Source organism: Macrotis lagotis, chromosome 1 (assembly GCF_037893015.1).
Source record: "Macrotis lagotis isolate mMagLag1 chromosome 1, bilby.v1.9.chrom.fasta, whole genome shotgun sequence".
NCBI lineage: Eukaryota > Metazoa > Chordata > Mammalia > Peramelemorphia > Peramelidae > Macrotis > Macrotis lagotis.
In genome coordinates this window covers 425,543,198-425,562,343 of record NC_133658.1, presented here as the reverse complement: position 1 = coordinate 425,562,343, position 19,146 = coordinate 425,543,198, and the positions used below count along the sequence as shown (strand labels likewise).

At 38.7% G+C, this 19,146-nt stretch overlaps 2 protein-coding genes across 5 annotated transcripts in view; one reads left to right on the top strand and one right to left on the bottom strand.

Annotated features, from left to right (window-relative positions):
• The window catches only part of WDR25 (WD repeat domain 25), a 304,935-nt gene extending 302,845 nt beyond the window's left edge, over positions 1-2,090 (bottom strand). Inside the window, exon 1 of one of the 3 annotated variants that reach the window (XM_074213087.1) lies at positions 1,906-2,090. The gene's annotated coding sequence lies outside the window, so the exon portion shown is untranslated. The remainder of the gene's footprint in view (positions 1-1,905) is intronic. The other 2 variants (XM_074213088.1, XM_074213089.1) reach the window with 2 other exon arrangements.
• A 136-nt stretch (positions 2,091-2,226) lies between these two features.
• The window catches only part of WARS1 (tryptophanyl-tRNA synthetase 1), a 41,354-nt gene continuing 24,434 nt past the window's right edge, over positions 2,227-19,146 (top strand). The window contains exons 1-2 of one of the 2 annotated variants that reach the window (XM_074213091.1): positions 2,227-2,310; positions 15,693-15,882. In XM_074213091.1, coding sequence (XP_074069192.1) covers positions 15,778-15,882 — 105 coding nt within the window. In that variant the 5' untranslated portion in view covers positions 2,227-2,310; positions 15,693-15,777. Of the gene's footprint in view, positions 2,311-8,415; positions 8,499-15,692; positions 15,883-19,146 lie in introns of those variants that run through there. The other variant, XM_074213090.1, reaches the window with a different exon arrangement.

Sequence of the window (19,146 nt, the reverse complement as noted above, 5' to 3'; positions counted from 1 at the left end):
GGAAACTACCAGTTAAGTAAGATCAGAAAAGGTTTCATGAAGGTGGTGATCTGAAGGAAGTAAAGGATTGGATGAGGTGGCAGTGAGGGTGTACTTTACAGGTAATATGGAGATGTGAGGCACAGTGAGTGCCATGAGGAACAGTAAGACTAGCGAGCCTATATGATAGAGTATGGAAAGATTTATAATGTGGAATGAGGTTGGAAAAATAACTTGGGAAGAAGCTGTAAAGGGATTTGAAAGACAAAGGGCAGCTAGGTGGCAGTGAATTAGAGCACTGGCTCTGGAGTCAGGAAGACCGAGTTCAAATCCAGTCCCAAATACTTAATAATTGCCCAACTGTGTGACCTTGGGCAAGTCACTTAACCCATTGCCTTAAATTTAAAAAAAATTACAAAAAAAAGACTACCTAGGAGTAACATAATTTCTTTTTTAAAAAAAGACAAACAGATTTTATACTTTACTGAAGGCAATAAAAAGGCACTGGAGTTTACAGAACTAAGGAGTACCATGATCCTTTCTCTACTTAAGGAAAATCACTTTGACAAGTGTGTGCACAATGAACCACTGTGGGAAGATAAAGAAAAGAGAATGACTAGGAAGCCACTGCAACAGCCCAGGACAGCAATGATGAGGGCCTAAGAGATACTGTTAAAATAGAAACAGCAAAACTTAGCAATAAATCGGATAAATGGAGTAAGAAGGGAGAGTTAAAAATGCCACTGAAGTTACAAAACTGGGACACTGAAGAATGGTGGTAGTCTTGAAAGATATAATAAGATTCTGGGGGCGGCTAGGTGCAGTGGATAGAGCACCGGCCCTGGAGTGAGGAGGACCTGAGTTCAAATCCGGCTCAGACACATAATAATAATTGCCTAGCTGTGTGGCCTCGGGCAAGCCACTTAACCCTGTTTGCCCTGCAAAAACATATATATATATATATATATATATATATGTATATATATATATATATATATTCAAGAAAGAGGTTTGGGGAAGGGGAGAAGGGAGAGATGAGGAATTATGTTTTGGACCTTAGAGTTTGAGATGTCTGTAAAACAAAGGTAAGCAAATTATGATACTACGGTCAGTCTGTTTTTGCACGTTCAAGGTCATTCAGCTTATTAAGTGACTCAACCCATTACCTATTGAGTATCTATTATTTGTACATTAAAGAGGGAAGAGAAGGAAGGGGGAAGGAAAAAGAAGGAGGAAACTATGGGAAGGGTAGAAAAGAGAAAGAATGAGAAGGGGAAAGGAAGGGAAAGGGGGATGAACAAGATCTAGACAAGGGCCAGGAAAATGGGGAAAAGACAAGAGATAGAAATGAATGCACAGAAAAGGAACAAAAATAAGCTACTACTAGGGGGCTGCAACTAAGTCAATGTGCGCAATAAAATAAAGAAAAAGAAGGAACAGCAGTGTGGAGAAAAGAACAGGAATAAAGAGAGGGAATGAGAATTGAGGCAAGGAATGTAAATAAGAGAGTAGAAAAGGGATGAGAAGAGGGAGTCTAGGTAAGGCAGAGAAGAAGAGAAATAATATTATATTGAGTTTTAAGAGTTGCAAAGAGTTTATAGTCGTGGTTTTTTTTTTATTTTGCCTTCACAACAACACTGTGAGGCAGCTGCCCCCACCCATTTTACAGATGAGAAAACTGAGGCCCGGCTGAGGCTCCGTGCCTTGTGCAGAAATATGCGGCTGTTAGGAGTCTGAGGGAGGATTTGAACTGGGGTCTCCACGTAGAAACCGTCAGAGAAGAGAGAAGGGAACCCGGCGGCCAAGAAAGCAGCAAGGCTAGGACCCTGGTGGCAAGGGAGGAACGAATAAAAACTGGAGTGGGAGTGACAAGGGCGGGACCCAGAATGGGGGTCCCAAAAGCAAGGGAGAAGGGAACCCACTGACCGCGCTGCACGCCGTCTCTCACCCTCACCGGAGCCCCTGGCCTCAGCCCCCGGGCCCGGAGCCGGATCTCCACTCGACCGGAAGCGCCCTGTCCTTGGGCCAAAGCATCCGGATACAACTCGTACTCTGGAAAGGCCAGTTCCGGCTCTCCACGGAGGCGCCACCTAACCAGGTAGGAGCAGCGGTGGGGGGAAAAGAGAAGGAAAGGGTCTTTCCCGAGGCTCCGGAGCCGGCTTCCGGCCAACTAGGCCCCGCCTCTTCCCCAGCTAGCCGAGCCAATCGCCGGTCGAATAGCCCCGGAAGTGTTTCTGGCCGGACCGCAGCGCCGCCGCACGGCCGGCTCCGCTGTCACTGAGGCCGGTGGCAGCCGCTACGGCGCCGGGACCACGAGCCGGCAGGGACTGAGTGAGTCGGGCTTGGAGGGCGCGGGGAGGCCGGGCCTGAATAGAGCCGAGCGCGGCCGGGATCTTCCCTACAAGGCTGCCCCGCTAGAGCCCCGGGGGGAGAAAGGGGAGGGGACCGTCCAGCCGGCGCCTCGGGGAGCCCCGAGGAGCCCCGAGGAGCCCCGAGGAGCCGCCGAGTCCTCCTGCTGTCTCGAGCTGCAGCCCCGGCGGGGCGGCCTCATCCCCTTCCTCCCTCTCGCCTCCGGCGCCTCTTAGTCCTCATCTGATGCACTGACGATGGAACGGCGCTGGTGGACCACAGCTGTCCGGGTCCCACGGCAACGCCTCCTGTCCACACCCTAGGATTTCATCATCTTTGTAGCGTGATGCAGAGGACCCGGGTGCGAGCATTGGCTTTGCCAGTTCCTAGCCCGTGATCTCATCCACAAAACTTAGGGTATCGCACTAGGTGATCTGCCATGGTACTTTTCAGCTCTAAGTTAATAATCATCTCTTCCCCTTTCCTGCCCCCTCCCCTTTCCTTTCTTTCATTCCTCTCCCTTCTTCTCCCGCTCCCATCTTTTTGATCTATTTATTCTTTCCTTGGGGCAGCTAGGTGGCGCAGTGGACAGAGCACCCGCCCTGGAGTCAGGAGTACCTGAGTTCAAATCCGGCCTCAGACACTTAATAATTACCTAGCTGTGTGGCCTTGGGCAAGCCACTTAACCTCGTTTACCTTACAAAAACATGGGGGGGAAAAAGATTGTTATTTATTCTTTCCTTTTCTTGGCCAAAGGTTTTGCTATCATCAATACTGGTACAGATCGGTAGGACAAAGCAGGTAATTATGATTATTCCTTACCAAATATCTATTCCTTATCAATTAGAAAATAAAGAAGGTCCCCTTCCAGCTTTTGATTCTATGACCTTTCATTCACCCCATCCATCCCTTTTCCTTTCTCTTTCACTTCAGGTTCTGGGGTTTCATGATTCAACTTCTCCTTTTATCATACCCTGGAACTTCATCTGTTATCTTGCTTGTCTGTCTCTTTACAGTCCTGAATCTTCATCATTATTCTCCTTTTGACTATTATTTCCTTCACAAAAAATATTTATTGAGCTCCCGTGGTGTCTCTGACATTTGAGTACAGAACTGGAAAAATGTGACTAATAGCCCTTTCCCTTGCAGTCAAGAGACCATGAGTACTAGTATAGAATGCTAAATCTGAAGTCAAGAAAAGCTGGGTTCAAATCTAACTTGGGTATTTACTGGTTGTGTGATTCTGAGCATGACTCTTCCACTGTAAAAATGGAGATAAATAATAGAGGCAGCTAGGTGGTCCTGGGGTGAAGAGGACCTGAGTTCAAATTTTGCCCCAGACACTTAATACATAATTTAGTGTGATTTGGGGCAAGTCACTCAACCTCATTGCCTTGCCGCTTCCCCCCAATGGAGTTAATTCACACTTAATAAAAAAAAATAACAAATTAATAAATTCACACTTAATTCACAATGAGAAGTTTGCAAAGCCTGTTACAGAGCTGGCACATGGTAGGTATTATATAAATACTCATTCTCTTTTAAAACATAGAACTAGGGGCAGCTAGGTGGCACAGTGGATAAAGCACCGGCCCTGGAGTCAGGAGTACCTGGGTTCAAATCCAGTCTCAGACACTTAATAATTACCTAGCTATGTGACCTTGGGCAAGCCACTTAACCCCATTTGCCTTGCAAAATCCTAAAAAAAGCCCATAGAACTACCCAAGAGGGGATTTAATCACCTCAATAATAATAATAAGTTCCTTATTACTGATAGATTTTTCAGTGAGAAACACTTTAAGAAATATTAGAAAAGGAATCTCAACAATCCAGGCACTGATTAAATCCTGCTGAACAATGGGCTATGACATTATGCCTGGCTTAAGTTCTTGCATTCTACTGGAGCAACATAATATAGACAGAGATGAGTTCCATACCAAGTAACTTCTAGAAAGACCAGGTACTCACACATGGTAAAACAGGAATGACTTCCTATACAAGGTGCCATCTAAGCTGAGCCTTGATGAAAGCCAGGAGCTCTCAGAGATAGAGACAGGAGAACTATATTCCAGGCAAATAGGTCAGCCTTAATAAAGGCACAGAACTGAGAAATGGCATGTTCTAGAGAAAAGCTGGAGCAATGAAAAGAGCATTTGCTCTGGAGTCAAAGATTTGGGTTCAAATCCTGACTTTAACATTTACTTTGTGGGTAATTCTACAGCAAGTTATCATATCTCTCTGGCTTTCAGTTTCCCCCTCTATAAATTAAAGGAGTTGGACCAGTTGACTCTTGGTCTAAACAAAAACATGACAGAATATTTGATCAAAAGGCTATAGTTTGCTAACCTCTCTTCTAGAGATATCTCAGACTCAGTTGTCTAAAAAGATTTCATTATTTTTCCCCTGCCAATCCTCTTCTTTCAAGGTTCCTTCCAATTACAAATCTATGACCCTGTATCAAATTGGATTCTCTAAAGTAGACCAGCTTGTCTGTAACACAGAATGAGTGAAGCGATCAATTATCATCTTTATGCAGATGACCCTCAAATCTATATGTCCATCCCAAGTCTACTGAACAGTTGTCCCATACTGACAACTGCCTGCTAGATATTCCTGCCTGAATGTTCCCTTAATAACTAAACTTAAAATATACAAATAATTTAAAAGTCCAGAGAAATCAAAAAAGGTACAAATGCTTTTCTATTTGAACATTTGAAAAGGGCTTTATGATTCCAGTATTCTAATGGGAGGAAAGAAATTAATGCAAAATAATAATAATAATAATAATAATAATAATAATAAAAACAAACACATAGAGCACCATAAGGTTTACAGGGTATTTTACAGGCATTACTATATTCAGTCCTCTAAATAAGATGCTATTATATCCCCATTTTATTGATGAAGAAACTGAAGCAAAGAGAAGTTAAGTATCAGTGTCACACAGCTTGTAAGTATCTGAAACTAAGTTTGAACTCAAGTCTTCCTGAGTCCAAATTCTACACTCTATTTATTGATATTTACCCAGGGGCCTCCTAGTTCTTTCAGCTTCTCTTCAGAACTTTAATATCTGTAAGGATTATTGAAGAAAAACAAGTTTTAAGATGTGGTCCTATTCTGACAGTTTCATGAAAGGATAGAGAAAATTTGGTATGAGGAAGAATATGCTAATATGGAAAAGAGGAAGTACAATGGGGAGACTGCTATTTCTTATAATTGGGGTATGTCAGAACAAAATGCAAACATGGAAGGAGCAGACATCAGTTGAATCTCTGAAATGGGCACTACATACCAGTTTGCTATAGAATTGTAACAAATTCAACAAAAACAAATTGGACTAGGGAAGAGGGAAGGGATTAAAAGAATGAAAGAGAACAGTCACAAGCAAAATAAAATTCTGATTCTGAAAAGGGACTTTAGGGAATACCTTAGAATATCTTTTAGACAGTTGGGAAATGCTGCATAAAATATGACAGATGAATATAAGGAAGCATTTTTCTACAAGATATTACAAAAGAAATTATTTCAGAGGTCTAATCTATACTGAGTATCCACCTAGGTAAGATGAATGACTTAAGCGTGAAGTGAGCAGAACCAGAACAGTTTATAAAAGAATGTTGTTATATGGGGGGGGGGGAGCATTAAAAGACAAGAATTTTGATCAAACCAATGGCTAAATCATATCTCCAAAGAGCTTGTGATAAAACCTGCTTCCTGACATAATGAAAAAAAAGGTAAAAAAAAAAAAAGAAATATAATGGACTTAGCTATTATTTAGATTCATTGCTTGACTATACTTATTTGTGATAAAGGGTACTTTTGTTGCTCTCCTTGTTCAATTAATAGGAGGAAGGTAGCAATAATGATTCTGAGAAAGAGAAGGCCACTCAGACATTTTTTAATGCACAAATGAGAATAGAAGTTGAAAAGAAAATACAAAAAAGAAAGGTTTTGAAAATAATGGATTAGGGTTGGGCAGGGGGAGACAGGCAGTAGGACAAGGAAACTAGGATTCAAAAATAGAGGTCAATTTGTTTATTTGAACTGTTTAATCATAAGATCAAGATGATATTGAAAGGGAAGTGAAAGCGAAGTGTGAGTGATAAAGACTTAGGAAAGGGAGTTGTGGAGTAATTGAGGCATTAGAAAATAGGGTTAGAAGTAAGAGGAAAGGAAATATATCTTCTAACTGAAGAGAGTAATTTCAGAGTTCTAGATCATGACCATACCACAGTGTATACCCATCCCTAAGGTATGCTAAGGTGAAGGGTTCATTTATGATTATGGAGGAAGTTGGTGAACTAAGAGGCTGTGAAAACTGGGGTGATGTTATCAAAATCCTTAGGTATGATCTGCCAAACTGACCAAACCAGCCTCTAACCTGTGGATGGCCAGTGCTGAATGGAGATGGCTAAAGACAAAAGAGGCAAATTAGACACATGTATCAGAGCCCACCTCTTGGAGGGCCCCACCTAAGTATAGCCAAACCTTGATTTATATATTTGTGGCCAAACAAAGAGTCAAATAGTATAGTGTAACTGCAATGATGGGCATGACAGCAACAGCAAGACAAAGTTGTCTGGTGACAAAAAGTTGGTTCACAGCAGGGCTTCATGTCTGGGTCTGTTGTTTGCCTGAGTTCAGGGACCAACAGTTCTATGATGGAGTTACTGCAGAGTTCATCCAGAGGGTGTGCACAAAGGAGTGTTTTTATGCCAAGCTCAAGGCACAGCTTGCTTACTGGTTTTTAGATCTGGAAAATAGGATGTCTCCTAATATCCTAACATGATTAGGGGAAGAGGAAAGTTGTCAGCCGGTTATCAGACTCCTTCAGGTCAATCAGTAAGCATTTATTCAGTGCCTACTATGTGCTAACATGGGGAAACATTAAGAGACCTCAAGGAATTCTCAGTCTAATGGGGAGACAATATGTAAACAGCTATGTACAAATAAGCTAAATACAAGACTTAGGAAAAGTGAGTGACTGAGCTCAGGTCTTGGAGAATGGGATTAGAAGTAAGAGAGAAAAGGAAATAGAACTTCTAATTGAAGAGAGGAATTTCAGAGTACTAGATCATGGACCTAGCACAAGTGTTTATGCTTCCTGAAGGTGTGATTTTAGCTGGAACTTGAAACAAATCAAAAGATATGATGAAGAGAAAACAATAGAGTGAGCAACAATGTTGCAAAGAGTTCAGAGAGAATGAGAATTGAGAAAAGACATGGATATGGCAGTTAAAAGATCAGTGGTAACTTTGGAAAGAACCATTTTGGTTTTAATAAGGTCAGAAACCAAACTAAAAGGAATCAAGAAAATGAGAGGAGAGGATGTAGAGACACTTTTTGTCCATGACCTTCTCCAGGAGTTTAGCCACAAAGGGCAGAAAAGATTTAGGACAAAAGCAGGGATGAAAGGATCAAAGGAGGGTTTTTTGAGGATGGGGGAGTTAGAGACATGTTTCTAGGCAGTAGACAAGGAGCCTGTAGAGAGGAAGGGAGAAATTGTAGCTACATAATTGAGTGGGAATGGCAGAGGAGTCAGGGTGGAAGGGAAAGAGAACAGCAAAAGACATTTGAAGGAGGGAAGAAATACTCAGTATAGATTAGACCTCTGAGTTTCCTTATAACCTTGATGTTCTATAATTTCTAGTGCTTCTCTCCCTTTCCACCTCTTTTTCTATCATGATCCCTCTTTTCCTCTTACATAAATAAGATGCTAATACAAAAATTTCAGTGGGGAAAATAAACAGGGACCTAGTATAGGTTCTAGGATAAACTGTGTAATAATAGCTTACATTTCAGTAATGGTTTACTGTTTTATAAAACACTTTTCCCATTTATCCACTTTATCCAATGAAATACATAATACATTATTATCTTTTTACAAATGAGAAAACAATGGGTAACTTAACATGAGATGTAATCAGCCTTATTTATTTCATCAGCCAGTCTAGCTCATAAATTATCTTTGTCATCAGGAAGGGCAGTCTGTAAGCTTTCAGTTTTGTAAAGCATTTCTCAGCAACAATGTGGTTTCCAGTCACCCCCCACCTGACCCAAGTAGGAAAAAGGCGGGGTTCAGGAGAGAATTTATATTGGGATACAGGAAGGGATTTTTAGAACATATCCTGCTGTAACCTGTGTATGCAGAATCCTCCTCTTCTGCCTGGGTCTGTATTAGCATCTTTGCTGGTATTTTTATCTTTTTGTTGTACATAATTTCCTTTTATCAAAGTGTTAGAGAACTGAAAGAAGGGAGAATGATCCTGGGAAGAATAGTCAGGTGCCAGGGCATGTAAGCCTCTTGCACCCTTAAATAAGAGAATCCTCTGGGTTCCATTGCTGCTAAAGTTGTCATCAATAAGGAGAATCTAGAAATTAGTGTAATATTACTGTGGATAAATATGTAGTACCTTTGTTTCTAAGACTTTGGGGTGTTTGTGGGAGGTGTTCTTCTTTATGTTTGTGTGGTCTAAGAGGGCAGAACTTGGGGAAAAGGAATAGTTTTTTAAATCAAATTTTATTCATTTCAATGAACAAAAATCAACTTAATCTCCCTCCACCCCACCTGTTAAAAAAAAAACAACCTTATAGCAAATATGCATGGTCAAGCAAAATAAATTGCTGCATTGGACACATGCAGAAAGATATGTCTTATTCTGCACTCTGAATCCATATTTCTGTCAGGAAAGGGCTAGATATATCATTATGGACCTTCTGGAATCATGGTCAGGCAGAGCACTGACCAGAGTTGTTTTTTACAGTGTTGGAAAGGATAGAGAAAGTCATTGTTAAAGGAGATAATAGGACTAGAAATATTAACTATCATCATCACTATTTATTGGGAAGGTTTGATATCTTGATACATTCTTTTCTTGGTGGTAACCTATAATAAACAAAACAGGGAATTGTGGCTCCATTTGTCTTTGTGAAAGACAAGATCTTTATTAGGTTATGCTAGAAAGCAATCTTTTAATAAAATTAAATCTCTGAAAGTCAAGGGAAAATATTGCTTGCTTAAAACAAGTTTTTGGTTGGTCTTTTTTCTGGGCATGTGGGGGGTGAATAGGAGGATTTTGTCATTCTCCCTTCAGTAAAATCTCTTGGCAATACCTTTGATTTCCCAAGGGGCTGGGATGATGAGGATAGTTGCCATTTTTTGGTATCAAGAAATCTTTTAGAAACACCAGTGATCCAGTTTATACATACTGGTGCTACCCTGTATCATTAAAGACTATTATACAAAGCAAAAGTAAGACAAAGAGAAGTGAATACAGAATGTGTCCTAATGGAGGAAATTAGGAAGGGCTTCTTGTAGAAGATGGCACTTAGACTGAACCTTGATGAGAGCTAGACTTTCTAAAAAGTGGAGGTGAGAAAGAAAAACATTTGTGGCCAGAAGGAGAGCTGATGTCCTGTATGTCAGGCAGGTTGTATGTAGTAGGCAGGTTGGGCTGGAGTGTAGCATGTGCAACATATGAAAGTAGCTTAAAAAGATAGGTTGGAGTCACATAGTTCAGAGTTTTCATTTACAAATAGGAGAAGTTTATATTTTAACTTCGAAGAGAGAGGAAGCTATGGAAACTTCTTGAGTAGGGAAAAAACTTAATCAACACTTAGCATTTAGGTCATTGTGAGAGAACTATTTAGACATCCTTTCTGCTCAAAGTCTCAAACTAACAACCAAACTGCTTCAGTCATCCTCCCTGATGCCCTCTCCACAAAATTAAGAAGCTGTTCTTCTGCCTTTTTAGAAAGAAGCCTTTGGAAAGCCTGCATATTAGATTTAGAACAGATTATTTCCTTAAAGTGGTAATACTTCTTAGTTATTAGCATACTTTTATACTTAATAACATTCATACATACTTATTCCCACTTTCTTTAGTATGTTTCTAAATATATTTTAGAATATTTTAAGAGTAACAGTTTGGCAGCTGTGTTGAATTGGGGGAGGAAGAGGATTATTTACAGGGAAACCAATTAGGAAGCATTTGCAATAATGTGGATAAGAGATAGTAATGGGTGCAATTAAGGTGATTATGTTGTGAATGGAAAGAAGGGGACAGAGAAGATGCTATGGAGAGCAAATCAAAGACCTGGCAACCGAGTGAAAGGAGGCAGGAACAGAGACCAGAAAGTGAAAGTAAGATACCCCAAGTTATGCCTGGATTTGAGTCATGAGGAGAGTAGTTTAGCGGATTGAGTTTAATATTCCATGATTAAGTTCTAGTCCTCCATCTCCTATTCCTCTTTTTCCCTTCCTTCTCCCTATTCAAATACTGTTCTTAGATTGGTAAGAGTCTTATTGAACTCTTAACTCAGAGTAGTCAAGTTTCTGGAGAACAGGAATTGGGTTTGGCTTAGTTTTTTTCCCCTTTGTTTGTATTCCCAGTTTTTAGCAAAGGAAATTCATAACTGCTAGTTGATTGACTGCTGGTCCATAAATGAAGGATTAAATATTTTTTCAATGAAAAAATAGTTGGTTTTTTATTTTTAAAAGTACTTATCAGCTTCTTTAAAGATGTAATGTGATGTTCTTCCTTGATAATGAGTTTATGTTATTTAGCTTGTGCTTGTAAAATTATTAAAACTTGGGGAGGCTAGGTGGCATAGTGGATAAAGCACCGGCCTTGGAGTCAGGAGTACCTGGATTCAAATCCGGTCTCAGACACTTAATAATTACCTAGCTGTGTGGCCTTGGGCAAGCCACTTAACCCCATTTGCCTTGCGAAAAAAAAACTAAAAAAATTATTAAAACTTTCAGGTGAAGTACCAATTGTGGTACTTGGGATATCAATATTTGTTAAACCACCTTTTCTTCGGAGGAGGTCAGAAAACCATCTTGGTAGCATTTATAATTTATTAAACTCTCAAAAAAATAATAATCAAGGCAGAAGGAACTGAGTTGAAAAAAGTGAGAAATGAAGAGAAGAAAGAAAAAGTGACAAGAGTAAGAAGAAACCTTCTTTACCTATAATTTCATTGATTTTTCACTATGTTTACCTTTTCTCTAATTAAATAAAAATGCTCTTTCTGTTTCTTGGCTCCTAGGCAGGGCTCCCTTCACCAACATTTTAGAGTGGCTTTATGTGGTCAGTCTCTTAGTTGGTTTGCAAAACTTAAGATCGCTCCTCCATGATTCCAGGGAATTTCCAAGTTGAAAGGGAAAGAAAAATAATTTGGCAGCCTGCCATCCCATTACATACAGACTTTTGTTCTATAATCAAAAGACTTATGAGAAATTGAAAGTTAACTCAGAAAAATTAGAGAAATTCTAGCTCTTGGACAAAAGGGAATACATCCCTGAGGGGGTTGGGCTTCTGATAGATGAATTCCCCTTAGTGTCTTAGAGAATACTAAGAGAAGAAATTCAAGAGAATTGAGATGTCTTTTAGTCAATATCATTTTCATGATAAGAATTTTATTGTGACAGCAGTGTTCAGAAATTGGCCCATTATTTTAATTGTATTTATTTGATATCTATGCTACCCTGGGCAAGTTACTTCATGTTTCAGTTTGTTCAATTATAAAATAAAGGAGTTAGATCAGGTCCTTTCTAGTGTCAAATCTATGATATTATAACCTTTTTGGATGACTACAAAATTTATCTTCTTTTGGTTCTCAGGAGTACTTCTTACATAGACAAGGTCTAATAGTTGGACTTCATTACTTGTGTTAAATAAAATCAGGCATTGAAGAAATAGATGTGGAATAGGGGAATTTTTAGGTTTGGGGAGAATCTTAATTTATCATCACAATTTAGAGGTAATGACTTCCTTCTGCCTTCCTGACTACCTCTCTAATCACAGCCAACTCTCAATCTAGGAGAGTACAGAGAAGCTAGAAACTCACCCCCTTTAGCCATGCCTAATTAGCATAAAGAATATCATGATTTTAGGGGTGGCTAGGTGGTGTAGTGGATAAAGCACCAGCTCTGGAGTCAGGAGTACCTGGTTTCAAATCCGGCCTCAGACACTTAATAATTACCTAGCTGTGTGGCCTTGGGCAAGCCACTTAACCCCGTTTGCCTTGCAAAAACCTTAAAAAAAAAAAAAAGAATATCATGATTTTTAGCCAAAATTTCTAAGTTAAGAAGGAAATAATGGGGGCAGTGAGGTAGCTCAGTGGATAGAGCACTGGCCTTGGAGTCAGAAGGACCTGAGTTCAAATCCAGTCTCAGACACTTACTTACTAATTGCCTAGCTATGTGACTTTGGGCAGTAGATTAACCCCATTGCCATGAATGAATGAATGAATGAATGAATAAACAAATAAAAGAGAAAGAAATAATGACCAATAGAATATATAGAGAAACCTTTTTCAAAGGGTGAAAAATTAAACAACTGTTAATAAAAGAAATGTGTGTTTAGCTCATTCATTTCATTTAAAACACAGACTGAAATAAGGAACTTGGATCAGCTGTGAACCTACAAGTCCCTGGGAATATTACAACTGTCCAGCAGAGGATACATTTAGGGTTATGCTTTGGTAACTTCAAAAACACATTAGGGAATTAGTATCCAAGGAAACTGAAAGAACAAAAACCCATTTGCTAAGTATGTTTAACTTTGGAAAACTTGAGTTTGCTAAAGTATCATGTTGTTTTGTTTTAAGTTTTTTTTCCCAAGGCAAACGGGGTTAAGTGGCTTGCCCAAGGCCACACAGCTAGGTAATTATTAAGTGTCTGAGGCCGGATTTGAACTCAGGTACTCCTGACTCCAGGGCCGGTGCTTTATCCACTGTGCCACCTAGCCACCCCTAAAGTATTGTGTTAACTTGCATCTAGAAAACCTGAACTTGTATCTAGAAAGACAGTTGTATTGTTCAGAGTTTCTAGAAGGAAATAATATCTGGATTTTCACATAATAATTTTTAAACTATTTTTAAAAGAGTTCAAGTATATATGCAAGTATTATCACAATGTGAATTAGCATAATTTTAAAATCTCAGAGGAGATACTAACCTTAATTTTCAGCATTGTCAAAACTTATTTTTATTCTCAAAATAAGAGAGTTGGGTAACTAAAAACAGTAGCTCTCCAAATTCATATGTGTGGGTTATTTGATTTAAATATTAGACTTGAGGGTTAAGAAGTATCGTATAGAACCCAAAGTACAATATTTTCATTTTTACAAATAAGGAAACTGAATGGCACCTCTACTCCCCCAAAAAAATTATGTTCAAAATGATATGTAAATTTTATCAGCTTTTATGAATAAATTCTATACTACTCAAAATCTTGAGGTATTATCTATCAACAGTTTTCATACATCATTTATTATCCTCAAGTTAGGGTAAATTCTCATTTGTCCAATATTTCCAAATGTTTCAAGTTATTTTAGTAGGGGTGTGTGTGTGTGTGTGTGTGTGTGTGTGTGTGTGTGTGTGTGTGTGTGTGTGTGTGTGTGTGTGTGTGTGTGTGTGTGTGTGTGTATTAATACAATTTAACATTTGAATGTAAGCCATGCTATTCTAATAAGTAAGTTAGAACTTTCCATGTGATTTCACAAAATGATGCAGCCCAAAGAGTCATCATCTGAAGGTCAACTTTTTGTTGATGATGCCAGGCTTAGCTAAGGTGGTTCTTGAAGGATGATCAAATTGTGTTTTGTTTGATTTTCTTTTCTTGGGTATCTCTCATGGAATTTGGAATTGAAAGAGGCTTTAGAGTTTATTTAGTCTTATCCCCTCTCACTTGAGGATAAAGATCAGAACTCCTTACTACCATTCCATGATTGATTAAGAGATTCATAGATGCAAACATCAACAGGCCCTCTTCTTATTATGCAGGGGGGAAAAAAGTGCTGCAGCTTAGATATCTCTAGAATTTTCCAGTGTCACAGATTTGTAGTACTTGAAGTTCTCCATTTTTTTTTAAGATTTTTCAAGGCAATGGGGCTAAGTGGCTTTCCCAAGGCCACACAGCTAGGTAATTATTAAGTGTCTGAAGTCAGATTTGAACCCAGGTATTTCTGACTCCATGGCCAGTGCTCTATCCACTGCTCCATCCCTAGCCATCCCTGAAGTTCTCCATTTCTAAGAATATATTTCTTGCTCAATTGTTTCAACCAAGCCCAAGACTTTATAACTTTTTAAAGTACCCCCAATTTTTTTAAATAAAAGACTAGATTCATATTCCTGCAGTTACAATTATATCCTTCTTTGTTGTCAAATATAAACTATCAAATAGAAATAAAATGTTTTGAAAAAAATTCACAAAACTTGAGGCTGTTTTAAAATTGTAAAACTCAAATAATATCTTTAATAAAAATTAATTGAAAAAAAAGGAAACCTGAAAACGAAGTGTTCTTCAACAGGGTAATGATAGAATAAACTGTGGTATATGAAATGAATAAAGGGTTATTACAATCAAAAAAAAACTGAAGCTGTTTTGATGAGAGCTCCTGTTTCTTCGTGCCTCCTCACTTCAGCTTCATTAAATTGTATTTCTTTACTATTTCTTCCTCTACCATTGTCATTGGTGGTAGCCTTTTTCCTTGCCATATCAAACCATTCTACATGCATCCTTGATCCTATCCCTTCTCTTTTCTCCAGCAGATTACCGGCCGCCCCCCCTGTGCCCCCCTCACCCCCCCCCCCCCCCCCCCCCCCCCCCCCCCCCCCCCCCGCCACTGTCGTGCTCACTCTCTCTAATCTTCAATCTCTCTCCAATTTTTGGCTCCTTTCCTGTTACCTACAAGAGACCCAGTACTATCCTACCCTAAAAATTCCCTCACTTGTTCTTACTTCCCCTGCTAATTATCATTTTATATGTCTCCTCCTTTCTCAGCCAAACTCCTTGAGAAAAACCACCTACATTTATTGGCCATGCCACATCATGTCATGCCATTAATCTTGATAACCCTTTGACATTAACCAATTCAGATCAACATATATATGCCAGGAAACAGGTGATTGAGATACAGTGATTGATATAACACTTGATCTCAAGGTGCTCAACAGTATAATAAAGTACAAGTACAAAGATAATTATGATAAAAGGGGAAGTATCAGATAAGGACAAAAGAGAGATCCAGGCTAACAAAATACTATGAGAAATTGTAGGAGAGAGAAATTCTTTTGGGGAGACATGGGTGTAGGATGTTAGAGAAGGTTTCATGGAAGAGCTATCATCTAAATTGGAAAGGAAGGAACTTCATTAAACAAAGCTATGATGATGGGTAACACATTTCAGAGATGGAATGTATTGTAAAAAGATTGGGTTAGATAATCTTTGAGGTTTCTTCCAACTTCAATATTATGTTTCGATGGACTTCTTTGATAGACCAAAAATTTGAAATGCAATGATGAAGCCAACAACAATGAATAATAACTTATATGTATGTCTTCTCTCTTTTTTCTAGGACTCTATTTTGTTCTTCAGAATTATTGAATACAATCAGCTGTTATCCTGAAGCACTGTAATTTCAAAAATCTGAGAGGTGAAAAATGGCCAATGTTCTAAATGGTGAACCAAATGCACTGGAGTTATTCATAAGCATTACAGCACAAGGAGAAGTTGTCCGAGCATTAAAAGCACAAAAAGCACCAAAGGTACTTTGGAATTCTTTGCCTGTTAATCTTTTTTTGCTTTTTTTTTTTGCCTATTAATCTTAATTTCTAAAATCAATTAATTTCTTTCTAGTTGTTCCATTTACTATACAGTGATTGAAGTCAGTTGATACATGATTTAGAAATTATTTGCTCCCCTACAATGAACTCTGTCAAAACACTAGAATATTACTTAATATGCTAGAAGAGGCCATGGTTTTTCTTTTTTGTGTTTTTTTTTTAATCTTATTAAGTACTTACAATGGAGAAGGCACTTGGCATCAGGAAGATAAAGACAAACAATTCTTTCCTTCAGAGAGTTTACATTCTGCTGGTGGGAAACAAGGGTAGAAGACAAGGAAGTCTAAGATTATTTGAGAAAAGAAATTACAATAACAACCAGGGAGATGAGGCAAGGCTTCCATAAGAAGACCCATTAGAGATGAATCTTGAATGAAAATAAGGAGTTTGAGAGGTGAGATTAATACAAGAGGCCATCCCAGAAATGAGGACTAGTTTTGTCAATGCACAGAGTCAGGAGAAAGAATGGTGAGTTTGGAAAATAACTAGTAATTCTAGTCTGGTAGGAATGGGTGGGGGAGTGAAGGACAGTAATGTAAAATAAGACTGAGAGATTATATTAGAACTAGATTGTCAAAGACCAAAAGACCCTTCTTACAAATCAGGACTGAACCTGTTATTTCATTAGGATGGGAAATTGCCAGGTCAAAAAAACTTCTATCAATGTGTATCAGGCCCTATTCTTAGAGACTCTTAAAGAATTGTCTTTCTCAAAATGTGGTCCACAGATCCCTGGTGTATGCTAAAGGTGAAAACTGTTCTCCTAATAATACTAAGATGCTTTCATTTCCTATATGGAAAATATTGGTAAACATAACTCAGCTAAACAAAAGTTCTTTGAGGTCCTCAATAATTTCTAGGAATGAAAAGGGTCCTGAGACCAAAAAGTTTGAGATGCTTTAAGCCTTGAAAGGTTAAATGATTTTTCCAGAGTCATACAACTCTAATGTGTCAGAGTTGAATCCAGTTGGTCTTGACTACTCTAAGGAATTTGTATTTTAATCTACAGGCAACTGGAAGACATTAAAAAATTTTTGAAAAGGGAAGTGAATATATTTTATATCCAGTGCCCTAATTTTTATTTCAAATAATGCTTCTCTCCTCATTTTGGACTATAAAGTGACATCCGACAGACTGTCTTTTCCTCACTGCCCTCTTCATCCTCTGACAGCTGCTACTCAGCTTATCAAATGAGACTAGAGTTCTGAACTTAACCTTAAGAATGAATATCTGGGTTGAGATACGTTCTCTAACATAGTTGATCATTAAGCATTTATGAAGTGATTCCTTTGACCCAGGTAATGTACATTGGAGAGATGAAGAAAGACAAAAAAGCAGTCCCTTTCCTCAAGTAGTGTGCATTCTAATGGGGAGGTCAGTTTGTAGATAACTGGATCCCTATAAGATAGATCCAGAATAATAGACTTCCACATCATATGACCAAGAGCACAGTACTCCCTAATTGTGAGAATAAGAGGCAGTGATATATAGAGAGGTCTTGTATGTAGAAATTGACCTCAGAGCTGAGAAAACCTTTGACATAGACTGGCTTTGTGACCCTGGGCAAGACACTTGACCTCTCAGTACCCTAGAGAACCCACTGAAAGTCCACGATGCTGAGGAGGTGTCGCCTTCCATTGGTAGAAGGAATTCTGTACTGGGAGATCATAGATGACCAAAGTCACAGGTGTAGTCCCAATTCCAATCCTTCATACTGTTATGGTAAAGAAGGCATTATCAATGGAACCCTAACAGGAGCAAGTCCTGCTTAGCTGGAAAGGTAGACCTATGGGACTGGGTGTAGACCAGCTAAACTAGGCTCAGATTGGTTCTCATTTCCACAGCAACATCGGCTGGGGCATATCCTCTCTGTTCAATATAAGAAAGGTCTTTCATGTCTTAGGAGGGATCTAATAAATGCTTGTTGAATTGAACTTGGAGAGTAGATTTTCTTTCCTATCCTTTGTTTTCAAAAAATGGAAAGGCTTTGCTGTATTGTAAGTTCTGAAAATAAGGAGAGAGCTAGCTTGGAATCAGGAAGACCACCTCTGACACATATTAGCTTTGTTATTTTGGGTAATTCACTTCATTTCTCTTCACCCAAGTCTCCTAATTGTTTTGCTACCCTGTCCCCCAAATTAAAAATGATCAGTGTTACTAAATATTCTTGGTTTATAAATATCAATGAATAAAATCATTTTGATAATGTTAATATGTATTGATGATGATGATGATGATGATGATGATGATGAATGCAGCACAATACATACTTTACACTGTCAACTCTTAATTAAACAGAAGGAAACAGACTTTTTGGTGAAATGCCATTTGTATTTGACTTAGGGATATGTGTTGATAGAAGGTACATCTTATGTTCTGTGCATTGATTGACAAAATAAAGCCAGCTGGGAAGATCTGACTCAATGAGCTATTTTACTACCTTTTTCAACAATTACTCAATCCTATTTAAACTGAAAATAAGCAACTTTTTAAATATTTATTTAATACAATCAACTTAAAATAAGCAACTTATTTAATATTGATTTATTCTCATTTTGTACAAATAATGTTTTTTATACATTAATAAAATATTCTTGTTTAAGAGTAAACAAAATACCCCCACTCCAAAAACTATAGACTTGCTTGAGCAATAAAGTAAAGGGGAGAGAAAAAATTAAAATTAAAAAAATAGTAATAATTGTAGGTATGGCCAGGTGGTGCAGTGGATGGAGCACCAGCCCTGGAGCCAGGAGCCCATATCCAGCCCCATAGACCCAACAATCACCCAGCTGTGTGACATGCAAGTCATCCCAACCCCACTGCCCTGCAAAAACCAAAAAAAGGAAAAAAAAAACACCCAAAGTAAAATAAAACAGTAATAATAGTAGGAGCGGCTATGTGGCAGACAAAGCACTGGCCCTTGAGCCAGGAGCACCCGGGTCCAAATCCAGCCTCAGACACCCAACAATCACCCTGCTATGCGGCCCCAGGCAGGCCACCCAGCCCTATTTGCCCTGCACCCCCCCAAAAAAACAATAATTACAAAATGTACTTCAGTCTTGTTCCACCACCACCAATTCTGTCACTGGTGGATCACATTCTTTAGGATAAGTCCATCACAAAAGTTACTTCCATAGTTTTCCAATGTTACCATTGCTAATCGTAACTCCCTCCTTTCGTATTTCT